The 27,197-nt window shown below is 38.7% G+C and overlaps 1 protein-coding gene across 2 annotated transcripts in view; it reads left to right on the forward strand.

The window, feature by feature from the left end:
- The first annotated feature begins 367 nt into the window (after positions 1–367).
- Positions 368–27,197, forward strand: part of NPHP3 (nephrocystin 3) — a 29,467-nt gene continuing 2,637 nt past the window's right edge. The window contains exons 1-26 of one of the 2 annotated variants that reach the window (XM_064444122.1): positions 370–955; positions 1,331–1,456; positions 2,693–2,843; positions 4,349–4,501; positions 5,838–5,971; positions 6,214–6,374; positions 8,261–8,408; positions 8,983–9,057; positions 9,616–9,795; positions 11,181–11,284; positions 11,933–12,047; positions 12,928–13,071; positions 13,688–13,785; positions 14,265–14,367; positions 14,963–15,045; positions 16,075–16,213; positions 17,007–17,171; positions 17,684–17,781; positions 18,637–18,759; positions 19,112–19,301; positions 19,444–19,685; positions 20,095–20,170; positions 21,324–21,451; positions 23,681–23,921; positions 25,889–26,014; positions 26,899–27,014. In XM_064444122.1, the coding sequence (XP_064300192.1) occupies positions 602–955; positions 1,331–1,456; positions 2,693–2,843; positions 4,349–4,501; positions 5,838–5,971; positions 6,214–6,374; positions 8,261–8,408; positions 8,983–9,057; positions 9,616–9,795; positions 11,181–11,284; positions 11,933–12,047; positions 12,928–13,071; positions 13,688–13,785; positions 14,265–14,367; positions 14,963–15,045; positions 16,075–16,213; positions 17,007–17,171; positions 17,684–17,781; positions 18,637–18,759; positions 19,112–19,301; positions 19,444–19,685; positions 20,095–20,170; positions 21,324–21,451; positions 23,681–23,921; positions 25,889–26,014; positions 26,899–27,014 (3,773 nt within the window). In that variant the 5' untranslated portion in view covers positions 370–601. Of the gene's footprint in view, positions 956–1,330; positions 1,457–2,692; positions 2,844–4,348; positions 4,502–5,837; positions 5,972–6,213; positions 6,375–8,260; positions 8,409–8,982; positions 9,058–9,615; positions 9,796–11,180; positions 11,285–11,932; positions 12,048–12,927; positions 13,072–13,687; positions 13,786–14,264; positions 14,368–14,962; positions 15,046–16,074; positions 16,214–17,006; positions 17,172–17,683; positions 17,782–18,636; positions 18,760–19,111; positions 19,302–19,443; positions 19,686–20,094; positions 20,171–21,323; positions 21,452–23,172; positions 23,321–23,680; positions 23,922–25,888; positions 26,015–26,898; positions 27,015–27,197 lie in introns of those variants that run through there. The other variant, XR_010371669.1, reaches the window with a different exon arrangement.

The following is a 27,197-nucleotide window of genomic DNA, read 5'->3' on the forward strand; positions in this document are numbered from 1 at the left end:
TTGATGAATCCTGCCGTGCCCAAGATGAAAATGGACGCTTTTTTGGCTGACACTACCTTGCCAAGCAGCAGGGCCCGGCGGGGCTGAGGCCTCCCCGCCGCACGGTGAGAAGGTGTCAGTGGGAACGGGAGGGTTTGCCATGCCCTCGCGTTAGCGCCTGTCTATAAAAGCACAACCTTAAAAAAACCCCCAGTTTTCCTTACTGGAGCAGATTCCCGCCCTGCGGTCGCCGCAGCCCCGCCTTTGCCCGGCCTCGGGGGCGGCCCATGCTCCCCCTCCCGGGCCGCGCCGGCAGCGCTCCCCAGGACGGAGCCGCTGTGGGACGGGACGGGGCGGGAGGGGAGAGGGGGGAGAGGGAGGGAGGGAGGAGGCTTCCTCCCGCCCTTCCCTTCCCCGTCTGGCCGCTGCACGGAGCGAACCATGGCCCGCGGGCTCGGAGGGCCCCGCGGCTCGGCCGGGCTGGGTGAGCCGTGAGGGGCGCTGGCCGCGGCGAGGCGGGGAGCAGCTGCCTCCCGGAGCGCTCCCTCTGGGGCATGTCCCCGCCGTCAGGGCCCGCCGGAGGCACCGTCTCCGCCGATCGGTGTTAAAGCCTCCCCCGGCCATGGGGACGGCGTCGTCCCTAGTGAGCCCGGCGGGCGGGGTAGGGGAGGTGATCGAGGACACGTACGGCGGCGGCGGCGGGGAGGCCTGCGAGATCCCGGTGGAGGTGAAGCCCAAAGCCCGGCTGCTGCGCGGCTCCCTGCGGCGCGTCGGGGCCTCACGGCCCGGCGGCCTCATCGGGGCCAGCTTCAAGTCGACGGCTTCGGTGCAGGAGCTGGAGTGCGTGGCCGAGTACGAGCGCCTGAAGAAGGAATACGAGATCTTTCGCGTCAGCAAGAACAACGAGGTGGCCTCCATGGTGAAGAAGGAGGCCAAACTGGACAGGGAGAACAAGCGTCTGCGCGCCGAGCTGCAGGTAGCTCCCGCCGCCCTTTGGGATGAGGGGGCAAAGCCTCACGCCTGAGGCTGCGAAGGACTCGCCCCGCTCCCAGGAAAGCTGTGGCAGGGAGGTGATGGGTGCGATGAGTTGTCCTTCCCAAGGAGGGCAGGGTGCCGGGGAAATGGTGCGCACCCCAGTGCCATCCTGGCGAGCTGTCGGGGTGCGGTCACGGTGTGCCTCTGGGGATGGGGACCACAGGGTGCATGGCCGTCACCCTGAGAGCAAGGAGAGAGGTGTAGGGTGCTGCGATAACACTGTTCAGACCTGAATTTCATTAGCTGAAAAGTAATCTAAAACTTTATCTCGGCGATTGCTTTCACTCAGAAAAAATGCTGTATTAAATGCTTTCAGGCACTTCAGAAAACTTACCAGAAAATACTTAGAGAGAAAGAAAGTGCTCTGGAAGCTAAATATCAAGCCATGGAGAGAGCTGCTACTTTTGAACACGATCGAGATAAGGTCAAAAGACAATTCAAGGTATGGCATGACTTCTTTTCCTGGGAAAATGACAAAAAAAAAGATAGGTATCACTTGGTCGTATTCCCCCAATGAACTCTTCTCCAACAGCTTTCACAAGGACCTCTCTTTCTTAAAAAAAGAGAATTGCTGTATCATAGCTGTAGCTACTTATTTCCTTCAAGATAATCCTAACAAAACTTCTCTGTAAAACTAAGAGGGAAAAATAGAAAATAACTTTTTAAATATTAAAAGGAGAATACTCAGTGATGCGTCTGAACACAGGAATGTATTCATATTTGAGAGTAAGAATACAGGCTGCAAACTGACACGTGCTGAAGGAGTGTGAACAGAGTTCCATTATTTCTGAATAAATTTTATATATAGTTTTGTAATATTTAACACTTCAAGCTTACATTAAAGAAAAGTGTGTATTGGTGCATCTCTTTTGACTGCTAAAATACGATAGTTAAGGAAAAAAGCCATTGCAGTTTCTGGAGGGATGACTTGAGAGGCCAAGCTGATGCTTCTGCTTTTCTCTTGGTGCAGAAGATGATACTTCTACAACCCAAAACGGAGCAATAGGTCCTGGTTTTGCACTCTTCAAGATTCATGATGTCTTTAATTGTAACAGGTGCTAATGTTTGTCAGATATATAAAAAAAGAGGATTGGTTTTGATCTTATTTAAGAAAATAAGACTTGAAGATTTCACCTCTCTGCATTTAAATCTAGGTTCATGTTTTCTTCCCCTCATGATAGTACTATTTTACAAACAGGACAGCTGGGGATACTTGATCACTTTCTGTCTTAGGTAATTTCTGCAACAATCAAAATTAAAAACAAGATTATATGTACATGTAAAAAATACATGGAAGAATAAAAGGGAAACTTTGGAAAAAAATATTACCTGTAGTGATTTTAGAAGACGATAAACTTTAAAAGGTGAAGAAAGTTACATGCTATTTTTAATGAACTTCCTATGCTAATGCAGACTTCTAACTTTCAGAACAGTATAATAAGGTTTAAAAAGGTAATGTTTTAAAAATAGATAATTTTAAACTATGTTTTACTGCCCATTTATAGGCTCTTGATGGCTTCTTGTTCACATTTTCATGCCTTTGCCAGCTAAACTAATGCTAGAAAATTATTTTTCCAATTGAAATCAGATAACGTGAATTCAGGAACCAGTACTGATTTTCAAAAGATTGATGGTTTATATTTCCTGGTTTATTTTTTTTTTCCTTTCCTGCTCATAGATTTTTAGAGAAACTAAAGAAAATGAGATTCAGGACTTACTGAGGGCCAAACGAGAGCTAGAAGCAAAACTTCAAAGACTTCAGGCCCAAGGAATCCAAGTGTTTGATCCCGAAGAGTCTGATTCTGATGATAATTGTACAGATGTTACAGGTGAGAATTTCAACCCCAGCATTTTGTGGTGGAAGGTGACTGAAATCTCTGAATAGTAAAGCACAGGACAAATATTTATTTGAAAAAAGTTTTATTAATCCAGGTTGAAAAGCAACATAAAACAGTTTAAAGGGTAAAAGCAGCTGATGTTAACAAACTTTGTTTAGATTGTGGGAACCTCGCGTTTCTGGTCTTAGGAATGAATAGATGAAGAAAATTGAGCACTGTCTAGACACAGTGGCTTGAACATTTTAAAAAATTGTTCCATGAACAATTCTGAGTATTCTAGCCTTTTCTGAGTTTTCTGATTCTAGATATGAGAGGTCATGTTTCAAAGGGTCCAAAAAGAACACCTGAAACTAAGGGAATCTTAGACAGACATACTGTCTGTGGATGACGAAGTATGCCAGTCTCCGTTGCTGTCCTTTTCAGAATAGCAGAGTTAGATAATTAACAAATATGAACTGACCAAAATAGTAATTTTATTCAAGAATTTTTTTAAAGGGAAGCCCTAGCAATCTTAATGATGTAAAAGGCAAAACCTTGGATATGCTGTAAGAGGTGTTTGATAACATGGGAAGTATTCAGATAGGTATGTGATCAGGCCTCTGACTTTGTATCTGATTTAAAATAGAGCAGTAACTGGAGCAGACAGTTAGGACCTTAGCGCTCTTAAGGATGGCCACCGTTACTTCTTGCACAGTGAAGGGTTACTGAGAAAAACTGCACACAAGTGCTGTTGCTTAACCTTTCTTTTGCTTATTCAGATATATCAGCTGTCATATCTTGGCAGGAGTATAAATATGCAGTCTTTAAAAGAAATGTTTCATAATGTAGTGATTGGCTTTTTGCACACTAATTATGCATTTGATGAACTTCAGTAGTACAGATAGTCTTGTTTTATATTTTTTTCTGTCATCTTTTCTGTTAAATTAATTTTTTAATTCATTCTTCCCTTCTTACCTTTTTTTGAGTCTCTTTGAATTTCCTGATTTTCTCCGTGGAAGATTTATTTAGTGTCTTGAAAGTTGTATATTGATTGGCAGAAGTGTAATCCAAGCATATTATGAAGAGATACTGTGAAAACACACAGAGTAGAGAATATATTTAAATACTGACCTACAGCCTCTTACACTTTTTCACTGATGGAACATTCCTGAACAAAAGTTGTCAATTTTGTGATGTGCACAAATGATTGCAGCAATACTGTGAACTGTTTTCCCGATTTGTAACACAAGTCATCATTTGAACCCAACAGATGTGAGCAATCCATACAATAACAAATATTAGCAAATAACCACATCCCATTAGCAGCATGGCTTCTCATTAACTTTGGACATGCGCCCATTTAGAATTACAGCGCACACAAAGGTGTGAGGTAATCTGCTAAAGGAGAAAAAAAAATTATGATCGATGGCGTGTTGCAGTAGGTTTCAGCTGAGTATCTAAAACTGATAATTCACCTTGTTTAATGACAAGGGTCTTTTTTGTTTTCCTATTCTTAGCTGCTGGGGCGCAATCTGAATACTGGAATGGAGGAGCTCTGGGAAGTGAGCCATCCATGGGTAGTATGATGCAACTTCAGCAGTCTTTCAGAGGGCCTGAATTTGCTCATAGCTCAATAGACGTTGAGGGACCATTTGCAAATATAAACAGAGGTAAGTAATGGTGGCTTGTTTTGCTGAGGTTATAAGTGTCTATGTCATTTTTCTGTCTGTTCTTAAATAATTATGTTCTTTCTTAGCTCTTTTTCTGTCCATTCTTATGTAATTTGACTAAAGGACTATCTGGAATTCTTTGTGAAAAATAAAAGGAATCCGTAGCTGTACATGCCAAGCTGGTGACTATGGTATGTGCAGCAGTGATTTTAGCAAGCAGCAGGGAGTAATGCTTCCGTGTAAGTAAGCCAAATACCATTTTGTTGCTTATGTTGACTAAGGAAGATAGTGATCTCTCAATATCTGCTGGCATTCTTTTTCCATTTTTATTCAAATTATCTAGCTCTTGAATATGAATGTTACATTCATATTAGAATAAAGTATATCCCTGCTTTTTTCATTGGTTTTGCATGTGGTTTTACTCTGCTTAGGGGGGCATTCATGGAAATCTGATCACAAGGCCAGGATGTATGCAATGCTATGTGAATCAGTGTTAGGTATTTTGTTATCAATAATTGTTGCTTTTGAACTTTGTTTCCCAAATGGCCTCTTGTAAATTGTCTTCTGGTGCTCTGGTTTCCCTTGCTGTTGTCCTGGCCCTGGAACCCCTCCTGCATGCATTCCTGCTTTTTTCTTTAGTCCTTCAGGCTCTGATGCAGCAGTCTGTGCCGGCAAAGTGGGAGGAGACGGTCTGCTCTGTGCTGGCTCCAGCTTCATACAGTACGCCTTTCATCGTGCCATGTGGTACTGAAACGGGAGCCTCTTCCTGGCTTGAAAGAATGACTAGCTGCAAAATCAAGAACCTAAGAAAGTTTTAAAACTTTAAAGCTTGCTTCCATAGGGAATTCACATACAGTACTACAGAAAGCAATGACCTTTATCTCAAGAAGAGGACGTTCCCATAACGTTTCGCTGTCATTTATTTGGATGTTCTAATTTAAATACATGTAGGTTTGGAGGAAAAAAAAAAAAGTTCGATTATGAGTGATTTTATTATTCCTGCATATTTTTTTTTAATTTTATTTTACAACTATCATCTTGATTTTGTGGATACATTTCATCAATCCTTTTTAAAGGAAATATTACTGTGATGATAATACAAATATATTTAACACTGCTGTTTTGCCACATTACCAAATTATACAACATTATTGGATTATATGGGTTCTCTAAATTCAAATTTTAAAAATTAAAATGGTTGAGTAAATCCTCTACTACTATTTTAAAGAAAATGTGGTATTCATAATGTTAAGAGGTGATGACTTATATGTTATGCAGTGTAATCAGATGTGAAGATTTCCAGACTTCATTCTGGTTTTTTTTTTTTTATTGGCAGATGATTGGGATGCTGCTGTCACCAGTTTATTACAGGTTACTCCTCTGTTTTCCCACTCTCTGTGGAGTAACACAGTAAGATGTTTTATTATTAGTACTGATGAGACTCAACCAGAAGTGGAAAACTTCATTAGAGTGAGTACCTCACAAACTTATGCCAACTTGTATGCTGTTTTGTTTCCACTGTGGTACTTATTCAGAAATTTGTTTAATATTTCTTGAAAGCTGTAGCCTGATTTCAGTGAAGTCAGTGAAAGTATTGTCAAGGACTTCAGGGGATGAAACTGCATAGAGAAAAGAAACTGAGATTTATCTAGTAGGTCCTCAGTGCTATGCAGATTTATTAATAAAGCACCATTTTTCAAATTTGCTTTCAGAACTACTCACCAAAGCTTCAAAGAATCTGTGAAACAATGGGGTACTTCTTTCAAGTTATTAATTTTCCAGCAGAAAATGAGAGGCCTCTTAAGGACGTAAGAAAATGGGAAATTGAAAAAAGTTCATTAGTCATTTTGCTCCTGCATTTAACTTTGCCAATGTAAGTATCTTCCACACTAGTAAAGCAAATGGAAACTGGTAATTTATGCAGAGTGCATAGCTTATTATGATTTATGTGATGCTTTGCTCAGTACATTTCAAGCTAGTGGCTTCTAAATAATACTCCTTCAAACTTTAGGTTTGCTAGTGGGGACAGTTAAAAGAATATATCAGCATTGTATCATTTCCTTTTTCTTGTAGCTACAGATTCTTTTAAGACACAGCATGAAAGATGTCTTCATAATACAGATGTGTGTTGCTTTCCAAGAGCAGCTCTCTGTCGTGTGTATTGCTGGAGTCTTAGGAATTCAAGATGGCTGCTGTGAATGTCCTCAGCGTTTTTCATTTGCTTATCTAGCCTTACACCCCTCTGTAGTATTTTATTCTGTCACATATTTTTTTTGTATCTTTGGCTATTTTTCGAACTCATTTCATGGTTCTCCAGTGTGGTACCTCCGGCTAGCTTTCTACAGCTTAATTTACTGAAGTCATGATGGTTTATGACAAATGGTGATGCAATGTGTTCTGTTTGTTCAGTGAGTAATTTCCTAACCCTCTAGAAGAAGAAACATGACTTCTACTAAATGAAAAACACTAAACTAGGGTTACTTTTAGAATTGTGTTAGGACTGTTTCTGGGAATCTCGGGCAGAGTTTGGTTTTGATGTTTGGGGAGGGAAGAGTGTCCTTCTGCTGAAGGAAAAAGAAAAAGGGATTAGAAAAGGTAATATTAAGGATCACAGAGCGGTCATTCCAAAACATCTGTATGAAGGCAAAAATCTGAAAATACTGGTATGCATTAAGTTTCATATCAGGGATAGATTTTGAACTCTAGGGATTTCAAATACTGCTGTATTATTAGAGCTCTTGTATTAACTAGACCTCCTGATTTTGTAAATTAAACATCTGCGTGCAGAGAATTAAAGGCTGGCTTGAGACATTAGTAGCTAAGATTTGCAACAGAGGAGTGCTTCAGAGAACAGCCAGGTACCACAGAAGAGGTTCCTTTTCTCAGAGGAATCAGACTAGGGCTGCCAGACCTTCGTGCTCTTAGAAAGATGATGTCAGCTGCTGAGGGTATATTGACACTCCAGGGAGATACTGTTGCAAATAATCCAGTTTTATGTATGTGGGTCACAAGTGTTTAAGAACCAAATACGCAAGAAGAAAAACCACAAAGGAGTATTCCTGTCAACAGTATTCACTTAGAGAGTTTCTCTTAGAAAAACTGTGATAAAAATTGTAGTGCTCATATAAAGAACAGAATATTTTGAGAGATCCTGTCTGCTATTGTCAGCATCCACAAGTTCTATTGTTCCTTCTGTGGAACAGCAGTAGATTGCTGAGAATGATAGCCATTCATATCACTGACATATATAAATACAAAGTGCTTTTGTGTTTGGAGGTGTGTAATTCTCCTTTTCAACTACTATAAATTAAAAGACTATCCTACATCTGACAAGTACTAGAGGACTTTTCATTTAGTCAAGGAGTAAAACAGAGCCTTCAAATAGGTGATGACAGAGCATGTATATGAAGCTCGTTAATCATGTGTGAATCCATATCCTTTCCATGCAGGGCAATTACCTTTCACCCTGTATATTGGTATAACAGAAAGATGAACTTTTAATTTACCAAGCAACAATCATAAAAATTAATAAATGGTTTCAATCTTTTTGGTACAAGTAGCATAAATTTCTCTCTTAGCTGTTCCTTGACTCAGAATGTATCTTAAAATCTTTCCTGAAATATTTGCTTGCCCTTTGTTGTAAATAGATACGACTTTTGAATTAGATTTTGCAGTGAAACCCATCTTTGGCGCTTGTGTTGATTGAACTGTTTACTACAGCAGTGTAATATAGCACAAGAATGCTGATTTCCAATCTAGTTGTTTGTTGGAGGACTGTGAAGAAGCCTTCTTGAGAAATCCAGAAGAAAAACCCCGGCTAATTTACCACAGAAAGGAGGATGGCAGAGTCAGTTCAGTCTCAGTGCAGCAGTTAATTGAGCAAATTTCTAACGTGAACAAAGCAAAGGTATGGCATTTTAAAGACTGTTGAAGTTTAAAAAGCTTGCTTTCCTGCTCTAAACAACATTGAGTGCTAGTAGTTACAGATTTTAGGAGAAATTGTATTACACTCATTGCTCTGGATGCTCATTATAGGAACAGATTGATGAAGCTGAAATTTATGAATGTTATGTCATTTCAATTAGCAGGGGAGACTAAAAGCCACTGCATTTTCACAAAAAGAAAAAAAATTCCTGTGCTATAGGTATAAAATTTCTCACCGGTGTTTAGCCCTTTAAATTGTAAAGTTATTTACCTAAGGCCCCTCTGTAGCCACTGAACAGAAAGAAGTGTACCTCCAGAGAGATTCCTCCCATCTGAGGATAGATCAGTTGCCATTTATTTCCCTGTACAGACAGAAATGTTGAGAACAGCTGAAACTAGATGCCCAACTTCTAAAAGCTTAGGTGAAGTGAATCTGACTTGAGGAATGCAACAGAATGGAATTTAAATTGTGTTCCGGAATGGTTTTGTTGGAAGTCCTAAATACTGTTCCCAACTGGATTCAGAGTTGTGTCATGTGTTGCCATTTACTTTTTCAGATGATTGATCATATGGGAAGTGTGGAGGAAGGAGCATATGAAATCTATAATTGTGTGGAAAAGATAATTAAACAGGTAGGGTACATAATGCGTTTAAGCTTTTTCTGTTCCTACTCTGATTTATGATCTTAAGTGATGACAGTGTGATAACTATATGCTACTTGGACATAATTCAAAGGATCCGTCTATGTTTTATCATTAATATCTGGCAAGCAAAGAAATCTGCAGGTGGACAATAACCCAAAAATGACCAGTGCTTTTATGGACAGAGCAGAAGTAATAGGGGAAAGGGGTCTATTGGTGGCCTAAATTCTCTTTTAATTTCTCTTTATCCATATCATAGGATAAGGAAAGATTGCATAGTCCATTCTTTCCTCTGCCTTCCTTGTGGTGGGTTGCTTCCACTATGAGAAGACTAAAAGCCAGTGTCTTGAAACCTGTCCGTTCAGAGTTAACTTGGTTTCATCTAATTGCTCATTTATATATGTTCTTTGCTAGCCTAAAAGGAGATAAGCATATGGAAGTTAGTAGAGCTGCACTTATATACAATGGAATTGAGAATAACACCAAATGTGCCTGCACTGTTTAGAATTATAGTTGCAGTTTTCTCCATGTAATTTTCTTTTTACTTAGGATATATTGGGGTATGAAATGACAGAACTAGAAGGCAAGGATTTGGATAATAAGGAAGAGTCCACTGCTCCTGAAGAAGAAGTTTTTGGTGATGTATTGTGGGATGCTCATGATGAACAAGAACAGATGGAAGCTTTTCAGCAAGCCTCTAATTCAACATGTGAGCTGGGATTTGAGAAAGTAAGTACATTGGAAAATGTATATGGATGAAGAGAAAGTCATCACTCATTTCCATCTCTTGTTAGGCAAGATGTACTTCTACAGAAGAAGCTGTGTGAGAGCATCCTTTAGGCTATTACTCCTTAGGCTAGAAGAAGCCATATGTCTTCTATAGACGGCATATTTATTTTCTGGGAGAGATGCCAGTTTGTGTGTTGTTGAATGGCACTGACAAAGAAGCAGTTTTTGTTCCTGCACTGGAGAAAAGCACTATAATAGTGTGCCAGAAGTAGGGTATTCTCCTAGACTTTGGTTGTCAATAGAAAAGGATCTGAATGTTGTTTTTGAGAAAATCCAAGTTCTGCCTTGACACCTGGAATTAGGTCTTTTGGAGATGACTAATGAAAAGATTTCGTCTCATCATGCAGCCATACAAATGCGAGAAGAACACAGGAAAGTTAAAAGTAGAGAGCAGTTGAATATCTCAGTACTTACTCATTACTTGAAATAAAATTTTAAAAACATTTCAAATAGGGATTACCAGGAACAGTTATATGTAGGGAAGGTATAATGAATGTAAGAAGAAAAAAATTTTGAAGTGGTCATAGAAAGTGATGTGACAGCTTATTTGGGCAATGTTCCTTGATGTTACAATGTAACATAAGCATGCAGTTTCTATGTTATTGTGTTTAAATTGTTAGTACCCTCATTTTACCAGCACAATTTATTCTTTCACTTCACTACTCATATATTGGCAATGGATTGGAGGATTGTGCCGTCTTTACTACATCCTAGAACAATAAAATGATAAAACGTCAATAGAAAAAAAACACCTATGTGTATCTCAGTGCGCCTCCAATTCTTGTTTGCAGACAAAATATTTCTCCCAAGTGGATGAAGGGTGTTTTTTGGTTCTGTTTTTGTCATCCTAAACTCTGCTACAACGTACTTGGGCATTCATGTGGTGAAAGAAAACCTTTCTTTTGTGTGCTTAGTGCCTCAAAATATCATTCATGGCAGATGCCAGCTTTGAAGGCTTTGTCCTGGCAATCATATCCAATGCAGTGGAATAGTTGAGGGAAGGGGAGGGTGGGGTGGGGAAGCCTGAACAGTTACCCAGTTGCTTTACTGTAGTAACACTAATTCAGTTTATTAGCACTGAAAGTTCCATTTCAAACAGAGTTTTGAAAAAAAAAAAGGTTCTTTCCTTTACACTTTCTTTAATGAGATAATAAATTCTGTGGTTTAAGTATTTCTTTATAAAATTTCTTTCCATTTGTATTATACTGCATTTCAGTAGTTATTCCCTTGCCTTAATAAACCTGTACATGCATTTTGTATCTACCTAGCACTATATTACTCCCTCAGATTGTTGAATATTTGTAATGATTGTTTCTTTTTTATAGTATTTTGAACGTCTAAATGACCTTGTAGCAGCACCAGCACCAATTCCACCTCTGCTTGTATCAGGAGGACCAGGCTCTGGGAAATCTCTCCTTCTGTCAAAATGGTAGTTTAAACAATTCTTTTTTTTTTTTTTTGGTATTAATGAAATTTAAGAAAAACGTTTCCATTGCATTTCAAGCTTCTTATCAGTTTAATTAGAGGTAAAATGGCAGCACTAATTCCATCTGGACTGCCTTTAACATCTCCCTGACTCCAGTTGCAACACCCTACAGATCTGACTTTGCACAGCATTAATAAGCGGTTTCAGTAGCTCAGAAGTCTTGCCTGTCTCTGATACACAAGAGGGGTCCTTTGGAATCTTTTTATCTGAAATAAAGGAAAGATCAGACCCAATAATTTATCACAGAAATGTGTTTTATGGTCACTCGTAGGCTATGACAAAATTTGCTGACATAAAAAGAAATTGTTAGTGTTATTACTTCTGAAAAGCTTAGTGACATGTGACTATCCAGTGCCAGGAAGGGCAGTTGCTAATGGCTAGCAGTACTGGGGAGAGCAAAAATGGAATCTGACTTAAAAAGTTCAATTATAGCTCAGGAAATGTTTATCCTATTCTGTAAGATAAACATGGAACGCCTCTAGCTCAGACCCTCTTTCTCCTTTGGCAAAACTGATAGTTTTTATTTGAGATACACTTGCAAAATTATAGTATGCGAAGTGTCGTGTTTTTTTATTTTTATTCTCTCATTAGGATTCAATTGCAACAAAAGCATTCACCAAACACACTCATTCTTTATCACTTTGTTGGGAGGCCCATGTCTACTAGTTCAGAATCTGCATTGATAATTAAGCGCCTTACTTTAAAGGTATGTTGCATTATTACATACCCTGCATTGCATGATTCTTTGGAAAGTGCCAGTGTGTTTGTGTATGCCAAAAGGTAAAATTTTCTTCAGGTTTTTCTACATTGAATAATACAAATGTAAGGCATTATAGAACGTGGGGAATCTGACCCTAAACATTGAATGCAGATCAATTAAATAGTGTCTCTGGCATATTCATAATAGATTGACATTAGCAGTTTTGCTTCCGGTGACCTATATTGATGCTTTATAAAACCATATAAGCTTCTTCCAAAATTTCCAGCCATCTGGCCAATGAAAGAGGCAGGTGGTATTCCTTCTGTCTATGTGTTTAGAAACCTGAGGCTGTATTAACTAGTTGGCACCATATTGTTCCTAGACTAGTCTCTCTGCTATGTTAATTTATTTTTAAGTGTGTGTGAGATATGTGGGGAGTATTTTTGTGCCAGGGTCTGAGCTTTCTTTCTCCTTCACATGGTGGCACTAAGGACCTCACAGGACTGAAACCTTTAGAGAAATTAAATCAGTTGTGCTCTCCTTGCAATTTTCTCATGTATTTTAGAAGTCTGCCTATTTAACCCATGCAACTTTTAAGCCCTTTAAGTCTCCAAATCCCTTGTCCATTGTGTAAACTCAGGTTACCTCTCTACAATTTACACAATGAGTTCAATAAATATTTTGTGTTCAGCATATGCCAGCTTTCTGCATATACTAGAAGAAAAGAATTCTGTGTGAACTTTACTAGAAAAATTGCCCTAAAATCATGTGTTAGTTCATTTTTTCAGGTGTTTTTTTTTCCACCTCTTGTACCTGTAGGACTTCTTTCAACTATCCCAGTTGATTTTTAAGGTAGAATTTTTTATTTATGTTTATAATTCTGCAGCTTATGCAGCATTCTTGGTTAGTGTCACCTCTGACTTTGGATCCAGCTAAACTTCTGGAAGAGTTTCCCCGCTGGCTGGAAAAACTTTCTGCACGTCATCAAGGCAGCATTATTATAATTATTGATTCTATTGACCAAATACAGGTATGTTTTCAAAATACTTGCTATTTGTCAGTCTAAAAGAAACTTTGACTACTGTACTAGGTTCAGCTATATCTATGTAACAGAAATCATAGAATCATAGAGTTGGAAGGGACCCACAAGGTCCATCGAGTCCAACTCCTGTCCCTGCACAGGACAACCCCCAAATTTGCTTTCTTCTAAAGAGTACGTATAGAAAATAGTTCTGCAAGAAGTGCAGTTAAAATAGTCTTTCATTTTTATAGCTAAAATTTGTGTTGAATTGGTTTTTTTTTTCTTCTAAATTTATCCAAACACCTTAATTTTTGAGCAGTCCAGTTACACGTTTATTCAAAGAATCAAGGCTGTGAGCTAACTTATTGGACATGTAAATAGCCTAGTCTTTATGAGGTGAACATTTCAACAATAGTATTTTGTCTGCTTTATTTAATGTACAGTTATGTCAATACATATCAGTGGATCATTTAGTACTGTTTTGAGAACCAGGTAATGAACAATTTTTAAGGACATTGGAGAATTTAAGACTCCTTTCACTGAGCTGTGCAGTTAATGAAATGTATCAACTTCTGGCATTGTTTTGAACAGTCTTTGTATTAAGTAACCAAAATTTGTTTTTAAGCAAGCTGAGAAGCATATGAAGTGGCTGATAGATCCATTGCCAGTGAATGTGAGAGTGATTGTATCAGTGAATGTAGAAACATGTCCACAGGCTTGGAGGTATGTTATATTTTTGAGATGTTTCAAAGTATCCTGGGTTAGAATTATTATAAATTACAGTTACTCACTGAAGAACAACCAGCCAGATTTGTCAAGACCTGGAGGTTTAATAGGATAAGGTTTTGCAACCATTGAGGACAGCGAAAGCTTCTCTATTGTAACTACAGTGAGGACAGGTTTTAGCTGTTGGGAAACTAGATTTTTGTTTTACTGTGATGGATTTATCCACATGACTATGAAAGAGGATATTAAATGCAGTCAGATGCACATCAAGAACTGCAATACCATGATGTAGATCCAGGATAAGGCTAAAAGTGGAAATTTGACTTGTGATGACTAGAATTTCTTAGTAGCAGGGAATAGCTTCAATTACTGCTTTGATATCAATCTTTAAAAAGCTCTGGAGCTTTGATGTCTTTTTTTCTTTTTGTATGCCACTTAATAGGGTCTGAATATGACTTTGTTCTCTCTTACCAAAGGTTGTGGCCCACTCTTCATCTTGATCCACTGAATTCCAAAGATGTTAAATCTCTCATTAGTGCAGAATGTAACTCTGCAAATGTTAAATTGACTAAAGAGCAGGTATGTCTGTTGCAGTTCTAAAGTACCTTATTGTAGTATAACTTCTAATGAAAACATGGAAAAATGAAATAAGCCCAGCTGCCAAAAGAAAGTATTTTATTTAGCTAACTAAATACTACTGCTGAAGATAGCATGCAGTTTGAGTATTTTTACCCCGTGGCTCGTAGCACTGAAACACAGATGGAACAGCATAAATTACTAACACAGAAACAGTGCAGTTGCAAATATTGCTGTAAGCACATTCTTATCTTTTAGAATAATAAAAGGTTTAATATTGCATAAAACTGTAACAATGATTGGCAGAGTGGGGAAAACAGATTTTTACCTCTTTGCCTTGGAAACCGATTCTGTAAGGTAATCTTCATCTTGAGAGATATAATGGTTAGATCCTAACTCTTTTCATCTTAAATTCAAAAGGAAATTTTCACTTGAGTGCTCCTATAGCTAGAAAAACATGCAGTATTTTGTGCAGTAGTTATCATGTCATAGTCTTCAGATGTTACAGATAGAAGCATATCTAGAACTTTTCAAACAGCGAACATTTCATTGGTGTGATTAATGTAGTCTTGGCTCACAGATTTTGTTTCAAATGTAGGAGAAGAAGCTTGAGAGACATTGTCGTTCCGCCACAACTTGCAATGCTTTGTATGTCACTCTCCTGGGCAAAACCATTGCTTGGTAAGTTGAGATGGTCTTGAAATGATTATGCTCATCACTAGATTAGAAAACTTCAGGTAGGTTTGTTAGTGTTTTGAAATACATTCATTTAACATAGAATGAATCTTGTTAAGCAAATCAGTGGAGCAGTATACAAAGTTTTTCCCCTTCACTGACTGCAATGGGAAGAAAAATCAGAGAGTATACAATCACCATTTTGGTACTAAGTGAATCCAAATAGTTGTATCTGTCTGTTTTCAGCTCTTCTGTTCTTATTCAGTTTTTGTTGTTCTGCTTTCTGGGTATGTCAGTTGTTTCAGTGCTTTTTAAAGGTATTTGGAGAATGTTGGTATTGTTTTGTTGAACAGTTTAATTCAGATCTGTTGTATTTACTGATGTACCAGATAGTTTGGCTCATGGATTTTCTAAGTCTAAAAGGAAGTTCAACAACTGTTTAGTTTAACATCCTGCGTATGGTATAATTCCTGCTGTGGAGAAAATTAACCTTCCTTCTTGTGCAATAGAATACTTAGTAAGTGCTGTGGCTTATCATTAACCTAGGCTTCATCTTGTTGAGAAAGATGCATTTGTAGTTTAGAGACTCCCAGAAGATGATACACTGATTGATAATTTGCTGTGGGTGACTGAATTTCATTATGTTTTGTTTCTGGTTTATGTCCTAGAATGCTTAATTGCTCCTGAAAACATGCTTTGTAAATGCATTAAATGAAACAGCAGCATGTGGTTTTATCTTTATCCAACCTGATGTTCTTATTCTGTACTCCTGCTGGAGGAAAGAACACTACAATGTACTTTTTTTTTTTGTTTTTAAATAGAAGTGTTACCATTCTTTAGAAAAATCAGACAATATGACAGAATGTGGCTTCAGGAATTCACCTCTTCTGTGTTTAGTGTCATCAGGTGCTCTGCACCTTTTAAACCCAGTAGGAATTCAGAGCATTTCTGAGATGGGGCTCTTCAGTAGTTTCAGTTCATCTTACTCAGCCAAATTTAATATGCTAAACCATGACCTTTTGTCCTTCTGTTCAGTATGGGAAATACAGGAAATATTGACGAAACCCTTCAACAGTGTTTCCAATGTCAAGACACAGTGTCACTGTACAGGCTTGTTCTGAGATCAATTCAAGAATCATTGCGGAGTGATAAAGAGAAAGGTCTTTTGAGAGAGGTAAGCAGAGCATGCATCACTACTTCTACAGGTAATGCTTATTCTTTCCCGTCAAGAGTTTTTCTGAAGTTAGAAGTAAATAGAAATTTATGTTGGTTCATATGTATGCTTCAGAGGTTACTTTATAGCTAGTACAGAAGGGATGATTTTATGCATATATCTATTGCATAACTATAGAACATAGGACTGCTTTGTGTTACATTTCACGAAGTCATTATCTCACAAAACAAAACAGAACTTTTCTGCTATGATGTGATATAGAATCAGCACTTCCTTTGGTATCCTGATCCAATGATTAACTACACTGAGTGCAGTAAATGTAATCAAAACATGGTATCTGATGAATACAGGGCACCACTTACCGGATTTCTGATTCCTCTTCCTGCCTTTGCAGAACTTCCCTGTTGTGTGGAACATCTTTTTGCTCAGGACATGATATTCAATAATTGCTAGAAGTTCTTTGGTGCTGGCAGAGTAAGACCTTCAGCATATTTTACTTAGATGGAAGATGTTTAGGATAATGGAGTTATTTTCCCCGAGCATTTTGGAGGAAAGTCTAAGAGCTATTTGTTTGTCCCAGAGTGTCCCATTTGGTGCTTTATCTATTAGAATATTAATCCATTAGCACTGAGTATTGTTCTTTGAGGACAGAAGAGGGAAAGCGGCTTATGTAAGCAGGGTTTTTTTTTGCCCTGATGTGTAAAGTTATACACAGTATTTTTCCTGGAATTTCAGTGTAACAGGTCTGCAGCAAGTGCTGCAAACTGTAAAATAACCTTTCTGCTTTATGTAGATACTGTGTGTCATCGGTGTTAGCCACAATGGTGTGAGTGAGTCAGAGCTGATGGAACTTTATCCTGAACTGTCTTCTGCGGTGTTAGCCTCGCTCATTCACAGCCTGCACAAAATGTGTTTGCTGACATATGGCTGTGGTTTGCTAAAGTTCCAACACCTCCAGGTAAATTTTTTAATTCTAAATATGTGCAAATGAAATTCCACCCCCTAAGCCCCTGCTGGTTTTAGTTAACAACAGAACCTATCTAGGTAGTTTGTCATATGTTTGTTTGTTCATCCGTTTTCCTTAACATCTGCTCTGATGTTAGAATCACCTTGAAAGCTACTAGAGCTATGGTAATACCAGTATTGGTCAGTATTGTTCAGCAATTGAAAACCTGAAGTTTCAAACAGTCAGAAATTTCTGATCAATTAATTATTAACTCCACATGTCCTGGAAAACACTGGTTCCACAAAATCCAAGCAGAATTGAAGGAGATGGGAATATTATCTTAACAACCAGAGTTTTGGTCTAATGTAAGACAATCTGTTTGTAGTGCCTTTGTCATTGAAAGATTTTTAGTTCTACAACACGAGAAGTGTTTCATAAAGAAATCTTGCATAGCATCCTGTGTATCATCAGCACTCAATAAACAAATTAAATGTATTCCCTTTCTCTCAATTATACTCTTCCAGGCTTGGGAGATGGCAAGACTAGAGTATATGGAAGAAGGTGAAAAAGTTGTTTCTGCCTATAGACAAAAACTAGTGGAGTATTTCACCATGCAGCTAAGGTGGGTCAGAATTCCTCAAGATGTGCTAAACTGTAGACTTTATGCCTCATGGATATTTTTGTTTTCTTCATATAGCTTCTTTGACTCAGTTTAGTAAACTATTTTGGCAAAATAACTCTGAAAACCCTAGTTGTCAGTTTAGCAGTTTATCATTGATATGTTGCTTTTTAATCTTGGAAAGGACAGAGAACAATGGGTGGGAGTGGGCATATAATAAAGTTATCATGTGAAAAGGTAGGGCATGAATGTGTACTATGTCAGTTGTGGTAACTGACCCCATGTGGGTTTTTAACTGCCAGTAAATGCTAGGAAATTTGAGGTTGCTTGGAACTTGAAGAAGAGACAGAAGACCACTTGCATTCAGCAAGCAATTAGCACATACACAAGAGGAGGTCCTGTAGGACAGCTGAAGAGCTACAAGTTCATATCTAGCTTGAAAACTGATTTGCATTTACAGTCCTGAGTTAGCATGTCCTAGCTGTGGGCTAGTTTACTGCTCCTCAGAGCGTGCGTTGTTGGGTAGCAGAAAGCCAAGAGGGCCACAGTGTCCCAGGGAAAGGAGGCATAAAGGGGCGGTGGGCTACTGCAGGGTTGCAATACAGCAAGCAGGCACAGATTAGTCCATATGGGAGGGAGGAGCAGCTTCCTGTGGGGTACATGGGGGTTCCAGCACTCTCTGAGGTGAAATTAAAATAAAGATGTGAGAAAACAGAGTACATAGGTCTTGTAGTAGCCTGTCTGCTTGTTCAAACATTCAGGTATGGCAATTGTATGCTTTCCTAGTTTTCACATCAAATTGACAAGTTCTGTTAGGCCTCTCAGAGTTTTAATTTTGATTTGTTTTCCTTTCAACAGTCGAGACCGAGTGACTTGGAGAAGTGCAGATGAACTTCCTTGGCTCTTCCAACAGCAGGGTGATAAGCAAAAGCTACACAAGTGTCTCTTGAATCTCTTTGTATCCCAAAACCTTTACAAAAGGTACAAAGGTAGCCACCACTTTCGCGGTTATAAAGATTTCAGAGTAATTTTTTGTCAATATAAATCAGAAGATTACAGACATAGATTAAAGGAACTTAAATAGTAAAGGCTGAAATGCTAAATGCTGTTGCCGTATAAATAATCTGTTGTTTTCTCTTCTATTACACCTGGGGGCTGGTAAAGAAATAAATACTGCTGTGAAACAGCATTAGTCTCCATGGATTGTCTCTGTAGACACTTTGTAGCATAAAGACAAAATTAATGCATATGGCCCTTTCCTTCTAAGGTAGCATCAGTCTGAATAGAGAGGTGTCAGAGATAAGATGAGCTTCTTATTTCCTTGTTAAAACAGGGGACATTTTGCAGAATTGCTGAGTTACTGGCAGCTGGTTGGGAAAGATAAGAGCTCTATGGCAGCTGAGTATTTTGACTCTCTGAAAGAATACGAAAAAAGCTGTGAGGGAGAGGAAAGTATGATCTGCCTGGCTGATCTTTATGAGACCCTGGGACGGTTTCTTAAGGACCTAGGTCTTCTCAGTCAGGTAAGTACATTTAGAGATTGTTGTGACAGCAAGGAGGCAAATTAAGCAGAGCTCAGTGTGTGCTTTCTGTTGCAGTTGTTAAATTATTGTAGCATACAGGATGCTGCCTGCTGCCATCATGTTCTGAACTTTGTTGTTACAGGCTGTAGCTCCTCTGCAGCGGTCTCTGGAGATTCGAGAGACTGCGCTGGATCCAGACCATCCAAGGGTGGCGCAATCACTCCACCAGCTAGCAGGAGTTTATGTTCAGTGGAAGAAGTTTGGAAATGCTGAACAGCTGTATAAACAGGCACTGGAAATCTCTGAAAATGCTTATGGAGCTGAACATCCTCGGGTAGCCCGCGAACTTGATGCACTTGCAACCTTATACCAAAAGCAGAACAAGTAAGACTAACTATACTGGTGTTTGTTTTTCATGTGGAGGTGGTACATACAAAAATAACGGCAGAAATTTTCTTCCTGAAGCTAGAATGTTTCTTTGGGTATTTTTTAGAGTTTCATAACTTCCAATGCGATCAGGAGCATCCCCTCTGTATTCTTGTTGCAGGCCACCCAGTAAGGTACAACTTCTGTGCTTAGTTTAACAACAAACTTCTAACAAGTTAGAGATAAAGGAGGAGCATTGTCTGGCCCTAACATTTGGGATATTTTTATTTTTGACAAAAAGAGTGGTTTTTTCAAGATTCTTAAATTCTCCTCAAATTTGTATACCCAAGTAACTTAGAAGCTTTCCAGAATATTCAGTGAATGGTACATTTGGCATTCTTCTAACACTGTAAATACCGGTTTTCAGATATGAACAAGCTGAGCAACTGAGGAAGAAATCCTTCAAAATACGCCAAAAAGCAGCAAGGCGGAAAGGCAGTCTGGTAAGGAAATGTTTGATATTTAATAAAAGTACAGGGCATGTCGCAGCTCTGCTAAATAGATAATAAATGTCTGCAGAGCTGACAAAGCTCCAATGCTTTGGATAATTCAGGACATAACAGTGAAGTAGCTTAGCAGCAGCTTTGGTAACTGCCCTTTCAACTCTGTCGGAAGTGGAGATGCATCAGTACAACTGGTATGGAATTGAGAGAGGTGGAAAATAAACACGCGGATACATACATTTCGGGGGTGCAGAATTACTGCTGATACAAGTGGCTGTCAAAGTGGCAATGGAAAAAGGTGTTCTCCAGAATAACTGAGGCATTTATCCTAAAAATACTAGGGAACACAGTGCTTACTGGAGTGGATAATCACAGTAACATTAGGTGTTGTACTGAGTTTTTCTTTTTTTTTTTTTTTTCTTTCTTTCTTTTGTGATCTTCAGCTACAGAGTTCCTCTTGTCATTATTGAGCTAAGGGTTTGTTTGTCATGTGGTGCTAAGAGTTCAGTTAGTAACTCCAGAGCTCTAGTTGTAGCTCTGATGAAAGTACTGAAAAGCCATAAAAACGTTGCTATTTCCACAGTGCTTAAATACAAATGAATTTGGATCATGAAGATTTTGCCCATTTTTGTAATGAGTTCTGCTGCACAAATATTTTTATTAAGACTGTAAAGATCAAGAATAGGCCGAGTGTGTAAAAATGGCTGCAGTTCTTACTTGTCATTCACTTTACATGTACGCATTAGCTTGGCAGCCCGTTTTTACAAAGATCCGTGTAAACCCTTGACTAATACTTTATATGTATTTGTATATGGCATTTAGGATAGGGGATTAACTTGATTTTAAGTTTTGAGCTTATAAACCCAGCTGGTTATTTGAACTGCAGAGTTAAGCAAATTAGCATGTATGACACAGGGAAAAAAGAGCTGTGTGACAGCACAGTAACTTAAATTTCCTGGAAGCATGCTTGGTGAAATTCACTGTTAGATTGTAAATAAGCAGAATGTCTATGTGCCATTTAGTTTGAAAACAGAACTTAGGTAGCATTATTGTGCTCCTTTGGCACCAAACTGAGTCTCTTGATTTTCTGTGTTCAGTTGTACACTTTAAATATAGTGGTGATTGGCTTACATTACCTTGTGCTTTGCTGTAGTGTGGCTTTGCTCTCCTGCGTCAAAGAGCACTGCAACTGGAAGAACTCACGTTAGGCAAGGATACACCGGATAATGCACGAACCCTCAATGAGCTTGGAGTCCTCTATTACCTGCAGAATAATCTTGAGTAAGTTGTATTAATTATGACACATCCACTAAGCATTCTCATAGGTCTAAATGGAAGCAAAGCATTGAGAACTAGGATTAAATATAGACTCGTGATCAAATACTCATTATGGTGCCATCCCTGATTCATTCTACTGGATTTTGTTTACTGTGAAATTCACTTACCTTTTGTAGAGAGTATTTACTAAGTCAGTGCATTTCCTGCATTCAGAATCGATGTTCCACGGTTAAGTTAAACTAGCCTTCGTTGCAAATACCAATTCTGTCTGGAAACCTCTGCCACCTCTACTCAGCTTCACTATTTTGTGACCCTCCTTTGTAGTGTTCATCCTTGAATGGCAGGATTGTTGTTTTTCAGTGAAAAACACTCAAAATGACAGTATTAGAAGAAATCATGAGTTAAATATTCACTGTACTTGTAATCCTCAGGCTGTTACCCTGCTGGCCTTTTTAAGGGCAAAAAAGGACAAAGCAGAAAAAAGGTGTTCTAAAAGCAGATAAAGATAAGCAGAGGCATTGAAGAAGGAGAATAAAAGGCACAGAGCAGTTCTGATTGCATGGTTAGCCACTCTCCACATCAGCTTCTGGGCCAAAGCCACATCTGGGCTGAAGCCCACAGTAGTCTGAAACTGTGTGTTGTGAGGGAATTGTAAAATCACCTTAAATCCTACTCAGCTGAACTGAATCTTTTCAGAGAAGAAAGAAAGTGCAGAGTAAGTTCTGGGTGTATTCTTACGTTCTTCCTGTATCTGATGTTTATATTACCAGTAGTTGTTGGATAACTACAGAAGCATATTGTAATTTAGGATCTGCAGACAGAATTTCTATTAAATACAAGACGTTTTCAGTAAAGGAATTGATTTTTATCAGTTGTTGGAAATGGGGGCTTTTTTGTCAGTTTACCCTCATGAAGTCACGCCAAAGTGACTGATTATAGAGGAACAGTATCTATCCAATCTCATACAAGATAATTTTATATTCCACATTATTCATATGTAGTTCCTGACCAACACAACCCACTTTTAAAGTGACGATATCTCCACTATTTCATAGGTGAGCAAAAGTATAAGCTTTGTTCTAGTTCATCCATTTTTTTAAAGGACATCGTGTCTCTGTTCTGAATCAGCAAGTCCAAGACTGAATTTTTTGATCATTTGATGCAGTTAGAATGAAATCAATGGCAGAAGGGTTTGTCACTTCATTAGTTGTTATATATTATATCACACATCATCCTCTAGCCCTTACATAGAGTGAACACCTTTTGACACTTGTCGAAGAGCTCCAGAATTGAACCCACAGTTCTGTGTATAAATGGTCTTTTTTTTTTTCTCTAATGCAAATTGGATTTTTCCAATTTACTAAGCTGGCCTCTTGGGAATAGTGTCACACAGAATTTGTGTGTATGTCAGGATGACAAACTGCCTGGTTATAATGGATGCTGCCAGTGTTATGTGGGGATCACCCATTGTTTGTGATAGAGGAACTGCTGTAAATCTGTAATGGAATAGTAGTATGCTACTCTAGTGAGATAAAAAATAGCCTTTTGATAGGGAAACACCTGAATGGTGGCATTACACAGAGTCTTTTCTACTTTGTCACTTCTAGACAGATTCTACTATGGGAATTTAGGTCATGACACATATAAAACCCATTCCAGCCTCTCCCCCTTTGGTATGAAAGCTGTCTGCTGAACCCTGTAATGTGTTTTGTTTTTTTTTAAAGTTACTTGAAAAATGCGTGGTGTGTTCTGAACCTTTACCTCTCATTCCACTACTGCTTTATCCATGGGAGTACGTGACTGCTATGAGGAGTTGCCCAGGAGTCAGTAGAATGTTTTGAATAAGGAAGGACAACTTGCATGACTGAAGATGTAGGTTGAATTAAAGAAATGAGCAGCTGTTGGTGTAGTGTTATGTTTGCTGAAATCTGCTAGACTGGCATTTCAGTCCTTTACAGGGGGGCTCCAAGTCTGCACAGGAATACATTAACTAGCCCGCTATCTACATTCTTATGGTTAGCCTGCAGGGCAAGACCATGTCTGGGGTGTATAGTTCCCACTGCATAAATGAGTTGCTGATCTGGCATTTGCTTATTCCAAGGAAAGGCCATTACCAGATGTCAGTATCTGTGCAGTTTGCAAAGCTGAGCTTGTTCTGTTTCAAAAACAGCCACTTGAGCCTGTACAGGTGTCACTGGCTTTAAAATATTGCTGAACGACTGTGTTCTGTAGGACAGCAGAGCTTTTCCTGAAGCGCTCCTTGGAAATGAGAGAGAGAGTCCTGGGACCTGACCACTCAGACTGCGCGCAGTCTTTGAACAACCTGGCAGCCTTGTACAATGAGAAGAAGCACTATGACAAGGCAGAGGAACTCTATGAAAAAGCTTTAGACATCAGGAGGAGAGCACTGGCTCCAGATCATCCCTCCTTGGCTTACACTGTGAAACACCTGGCAGTGCTATACAAAAAGATGGTAAGCACAAGCCTGTTACCTTTTCTCATCATGTAAATTAACTGTACAGCCTTGCATCGTTACAGTCTTCAGTCCAAAAGGAGCAGGGCATGGGAGTCTTGTCAGCTCTTGTTGTTCTACACACAGGCATAAAAGATGTAGTCAGCAGCCGTAGCCTGTTTTGAAAAGGCCCAGCAGCTTTTTCAAAACACACTTTACTTAAAGAAAAGCTATTTATGAATAATGTCTTCAGTGTCCTGCATGGTCAGTATTCACCGTGAAGATTTTCTGATTTGGTTAAAAGCTAGTGTCTTGGCTGCAGTGAGTGATGCTCTTCCCAGCTGTATTTGAGTTCTCCATTGTCTGCTGCGTGACATCTGCATACAAGAGTTTGGTCAGGTGTGTCTTAATAGAAAAATCATGTTTAAGAGTGTAGAAGTAGTTCTTTTTGCACAACGACCTTGAACTTTACAGTCAAATTGAGAGTAACTTGAAGGCTCATGAGGCAGATAGTACTTTACAAATAAACTGTCTGGCTGAGCCACCTCCAGCTTATGTTGATTCAGAGAAAGAGGAGAGTTATTCCCCTATGAAATGCACTATGGGGAATGACATTAACAGTAGTATGAACTTCTGCATTTCATCATTTCAAAATATTTTATGAGTATTTGTGTTTGCAGGTGGTCGTTCTGACCATTCGGTATCAGTGTGGGAGTGATGTAAGATTTCCAGCTGTTGAATCAAGATCAGATTTAGAGGATGACAAGATTTTTTTCCTTTTCTATTTTCACATTTTACTATTCTTCAAAGAGAAAAGAATCTTTGAAGATAATCCCTTGGATCAAATGCTCCTGTGTTTTTGCTCCGTAATTGTTACCTGCTATTATGTGCATGAAATTGTTTTGGGTCACATATGCTTTCTGCTTGCTTCAGCTTCTAATTTTCATGCTACTAGAAACTGAAGAGCACTCAATATTTGCATCAAAAAACTCTTTGCTAGTTTGAAAGAGCACAAATTAAAGCTGATGGTGAACTAGTGATGCAGGGAAGAGTGGAGGAAGAGAAGGGACAGCAATCAGGTGTAGAAAATTACAATTATTTATAAATATTAGTTCTAGATGAATTACTGATCATCTTCAAACCATGGCATGGTGAGGCTTTGAAAAAATAAGGAGAAAATTTGATCTGAATTTTGCAATTACAGTGAACTGTTATACAATGGACGTTCGCAGTATTTAACTTCTAATTGCTGTTAAATACTAGAATTCACGTTCTAATAATAGAAGCCTAAGCATACTTTGGAAGTACATCCAGGTAATGTGTGATCAGATTCAAATTTGGAGGAAAACAGATTTGCTGGAAAAATAATCTACAGTAAAACGAGCTGGAACATGAGAAGGGTATTTTAGAGAATCCACAGTCAAGAAGCCAAAGCCTCAGTATAGTGAATGGGAAACAACAGGGACTTGAAATGGCCTTGGACACTGGCTATTCCAAAGAAGATGGTGCGAGCACTACTTCAGGAAGGAGAAAAATGCTCAGAAGTTAAGATAGCTACCTTCTCATTCCTGTATCACCAGTAAAATTTAGGTCATTCAGGCAAAAAATAAGCTCTGCTCTCATTTACAGCAGGATGAGGAAATACAAAGGGAGGAAATTATTTGGATAAGGGTACAACTGAAAATTCTTTCTAACAGCCTTCTCAGTGAGACACTTGTGGGGAAAAAATGAAATTAAAAAAAGAAAGAAATAGACATAGCTGAGAAACACATTAACTGGGAGTTGAATATGCTCAGTATTTTGGAAAATTAGGTCCTAATAAATATTCATGATAAACAATCTGTGCAGAATATAACTATGAATTAACCCAAGTTAAACCCTTGTTCTGGAAACAGCTACATCTTCTCCAAGGCTTTTTGTTTAAAATAGATTTTATTGTTACCATTTTGACACAAGACAACTGAATCATTTTTCCCCGTTATTCCTAGGGGAAACTTGACAAGGCTGTTCCTCTGTACGAACTAGCAGTTGAAATTCGACAGAAGTCATTTGGCCCAAAACACCCTAGTGTAGCAACTGCTTTGGTAAATCTGGCTGTGCTTTATTGTCAGATGGTAAGTTTTTTGTGTCCTTCATGTTTATTATCCCTTAGGCTTTTTTATGACTTGTACCTAAATGATACCAAAGAAACCTGTTCACATTTGAAAGGGAAATGCCTTATAAGACTTGCAAATTCTTAGGTTCCATTTTAAAAATTGAAAGGTTATTTGGCAAGGAAAATGTACACAGGGAACATAATTGCTGTGACTGGCATTTCACAAGGATGCTTGGGCTAACACCCTTTAGATTATTAAAAACGCCCCCAAGCTTTGTAAGGCTAGAGCTAGAGTACAGCATTTTCAGTGATGTGACAGTTATCACAATATGATGGAACACAGCTCCACCGCTGACTCGGAGGGAAACACAATCCTTTGAAATTTATGAAAAGCCCCGGCCTTGATGAACTGCAACTCTGCATAATTAAAAATCTGAGGCTGTAGATGTTCCAGTCTACAGCCAGTATAAGATTCAAAGGAGGTGAAGTCAACTTACCGAATTCCTTATTTAGCATCGATAGGAATGAGCTGTAGATTGTGTTCTTGTTTTCTGAATTTTGCAATCTGCGTATCTGATTTTGAACAGGGATTAAACCTGACTCAGGTAAAATTAAATAGCAGTTGGTAACTCAAAACTTTCAGGACTGAGATTTTCAAAACTGCCTAGGAAGTCCAGACCCTAATTATTATAATATGAGTGGGAATTGTGTTTGCAAGTGCAAGCCAATTCCTTTGGCAACTCAATTATCATCCTCAGTCTGTCAACAGTATGAGGAACTCAAAACACCTTTTTGGTTAAAGATGCGTGACTTCACATCACATCTAGGATGTGTTGACACTATATTGGAAAAAGAACAGCAAATATAATATACGTCTGTAACATGACTTTCTACTACCCAAAGAAAAAGCAGGTTGAAGCTTTACCTCTTTATGAACGTGCATTAAAGATCTATGAAGACAGTTTTGGTCACATGCATCCGCGTGTGGGGGAAACACTGAAAAACTTGGCTGTGCTAAGGTAAGATTGTAAGCTTTAGCCCTATAAAAGCAAATTACTATAAAAATTCCTGGCTGAAACAAAACATCCCGCACTTGAGTACTTATTAGGAAAGCAGAGAGCCTTAAGTACACTTTGATAGCATGGTGTTGCGTTTCAATCAAAATTAATTTCAAAATTAATTGAGAGACTTGTTTTTTTGCT

Source organism: Phalacrocorax carbo, chromosome 2 (genome assembly GCF_963921805.1).
Source record: "Phalacrocorax carbo chromosome 2, bPhaCar2.1, whole genome shotgun sequence".
In the NCBI taxonomy this organism is placed as follows: Eukaryota; Metazoa; Chordata; class Aves; order Suliformes; family Phalacrocoracidae; genus Phalacrocorax; species Phalacrocorax carbo.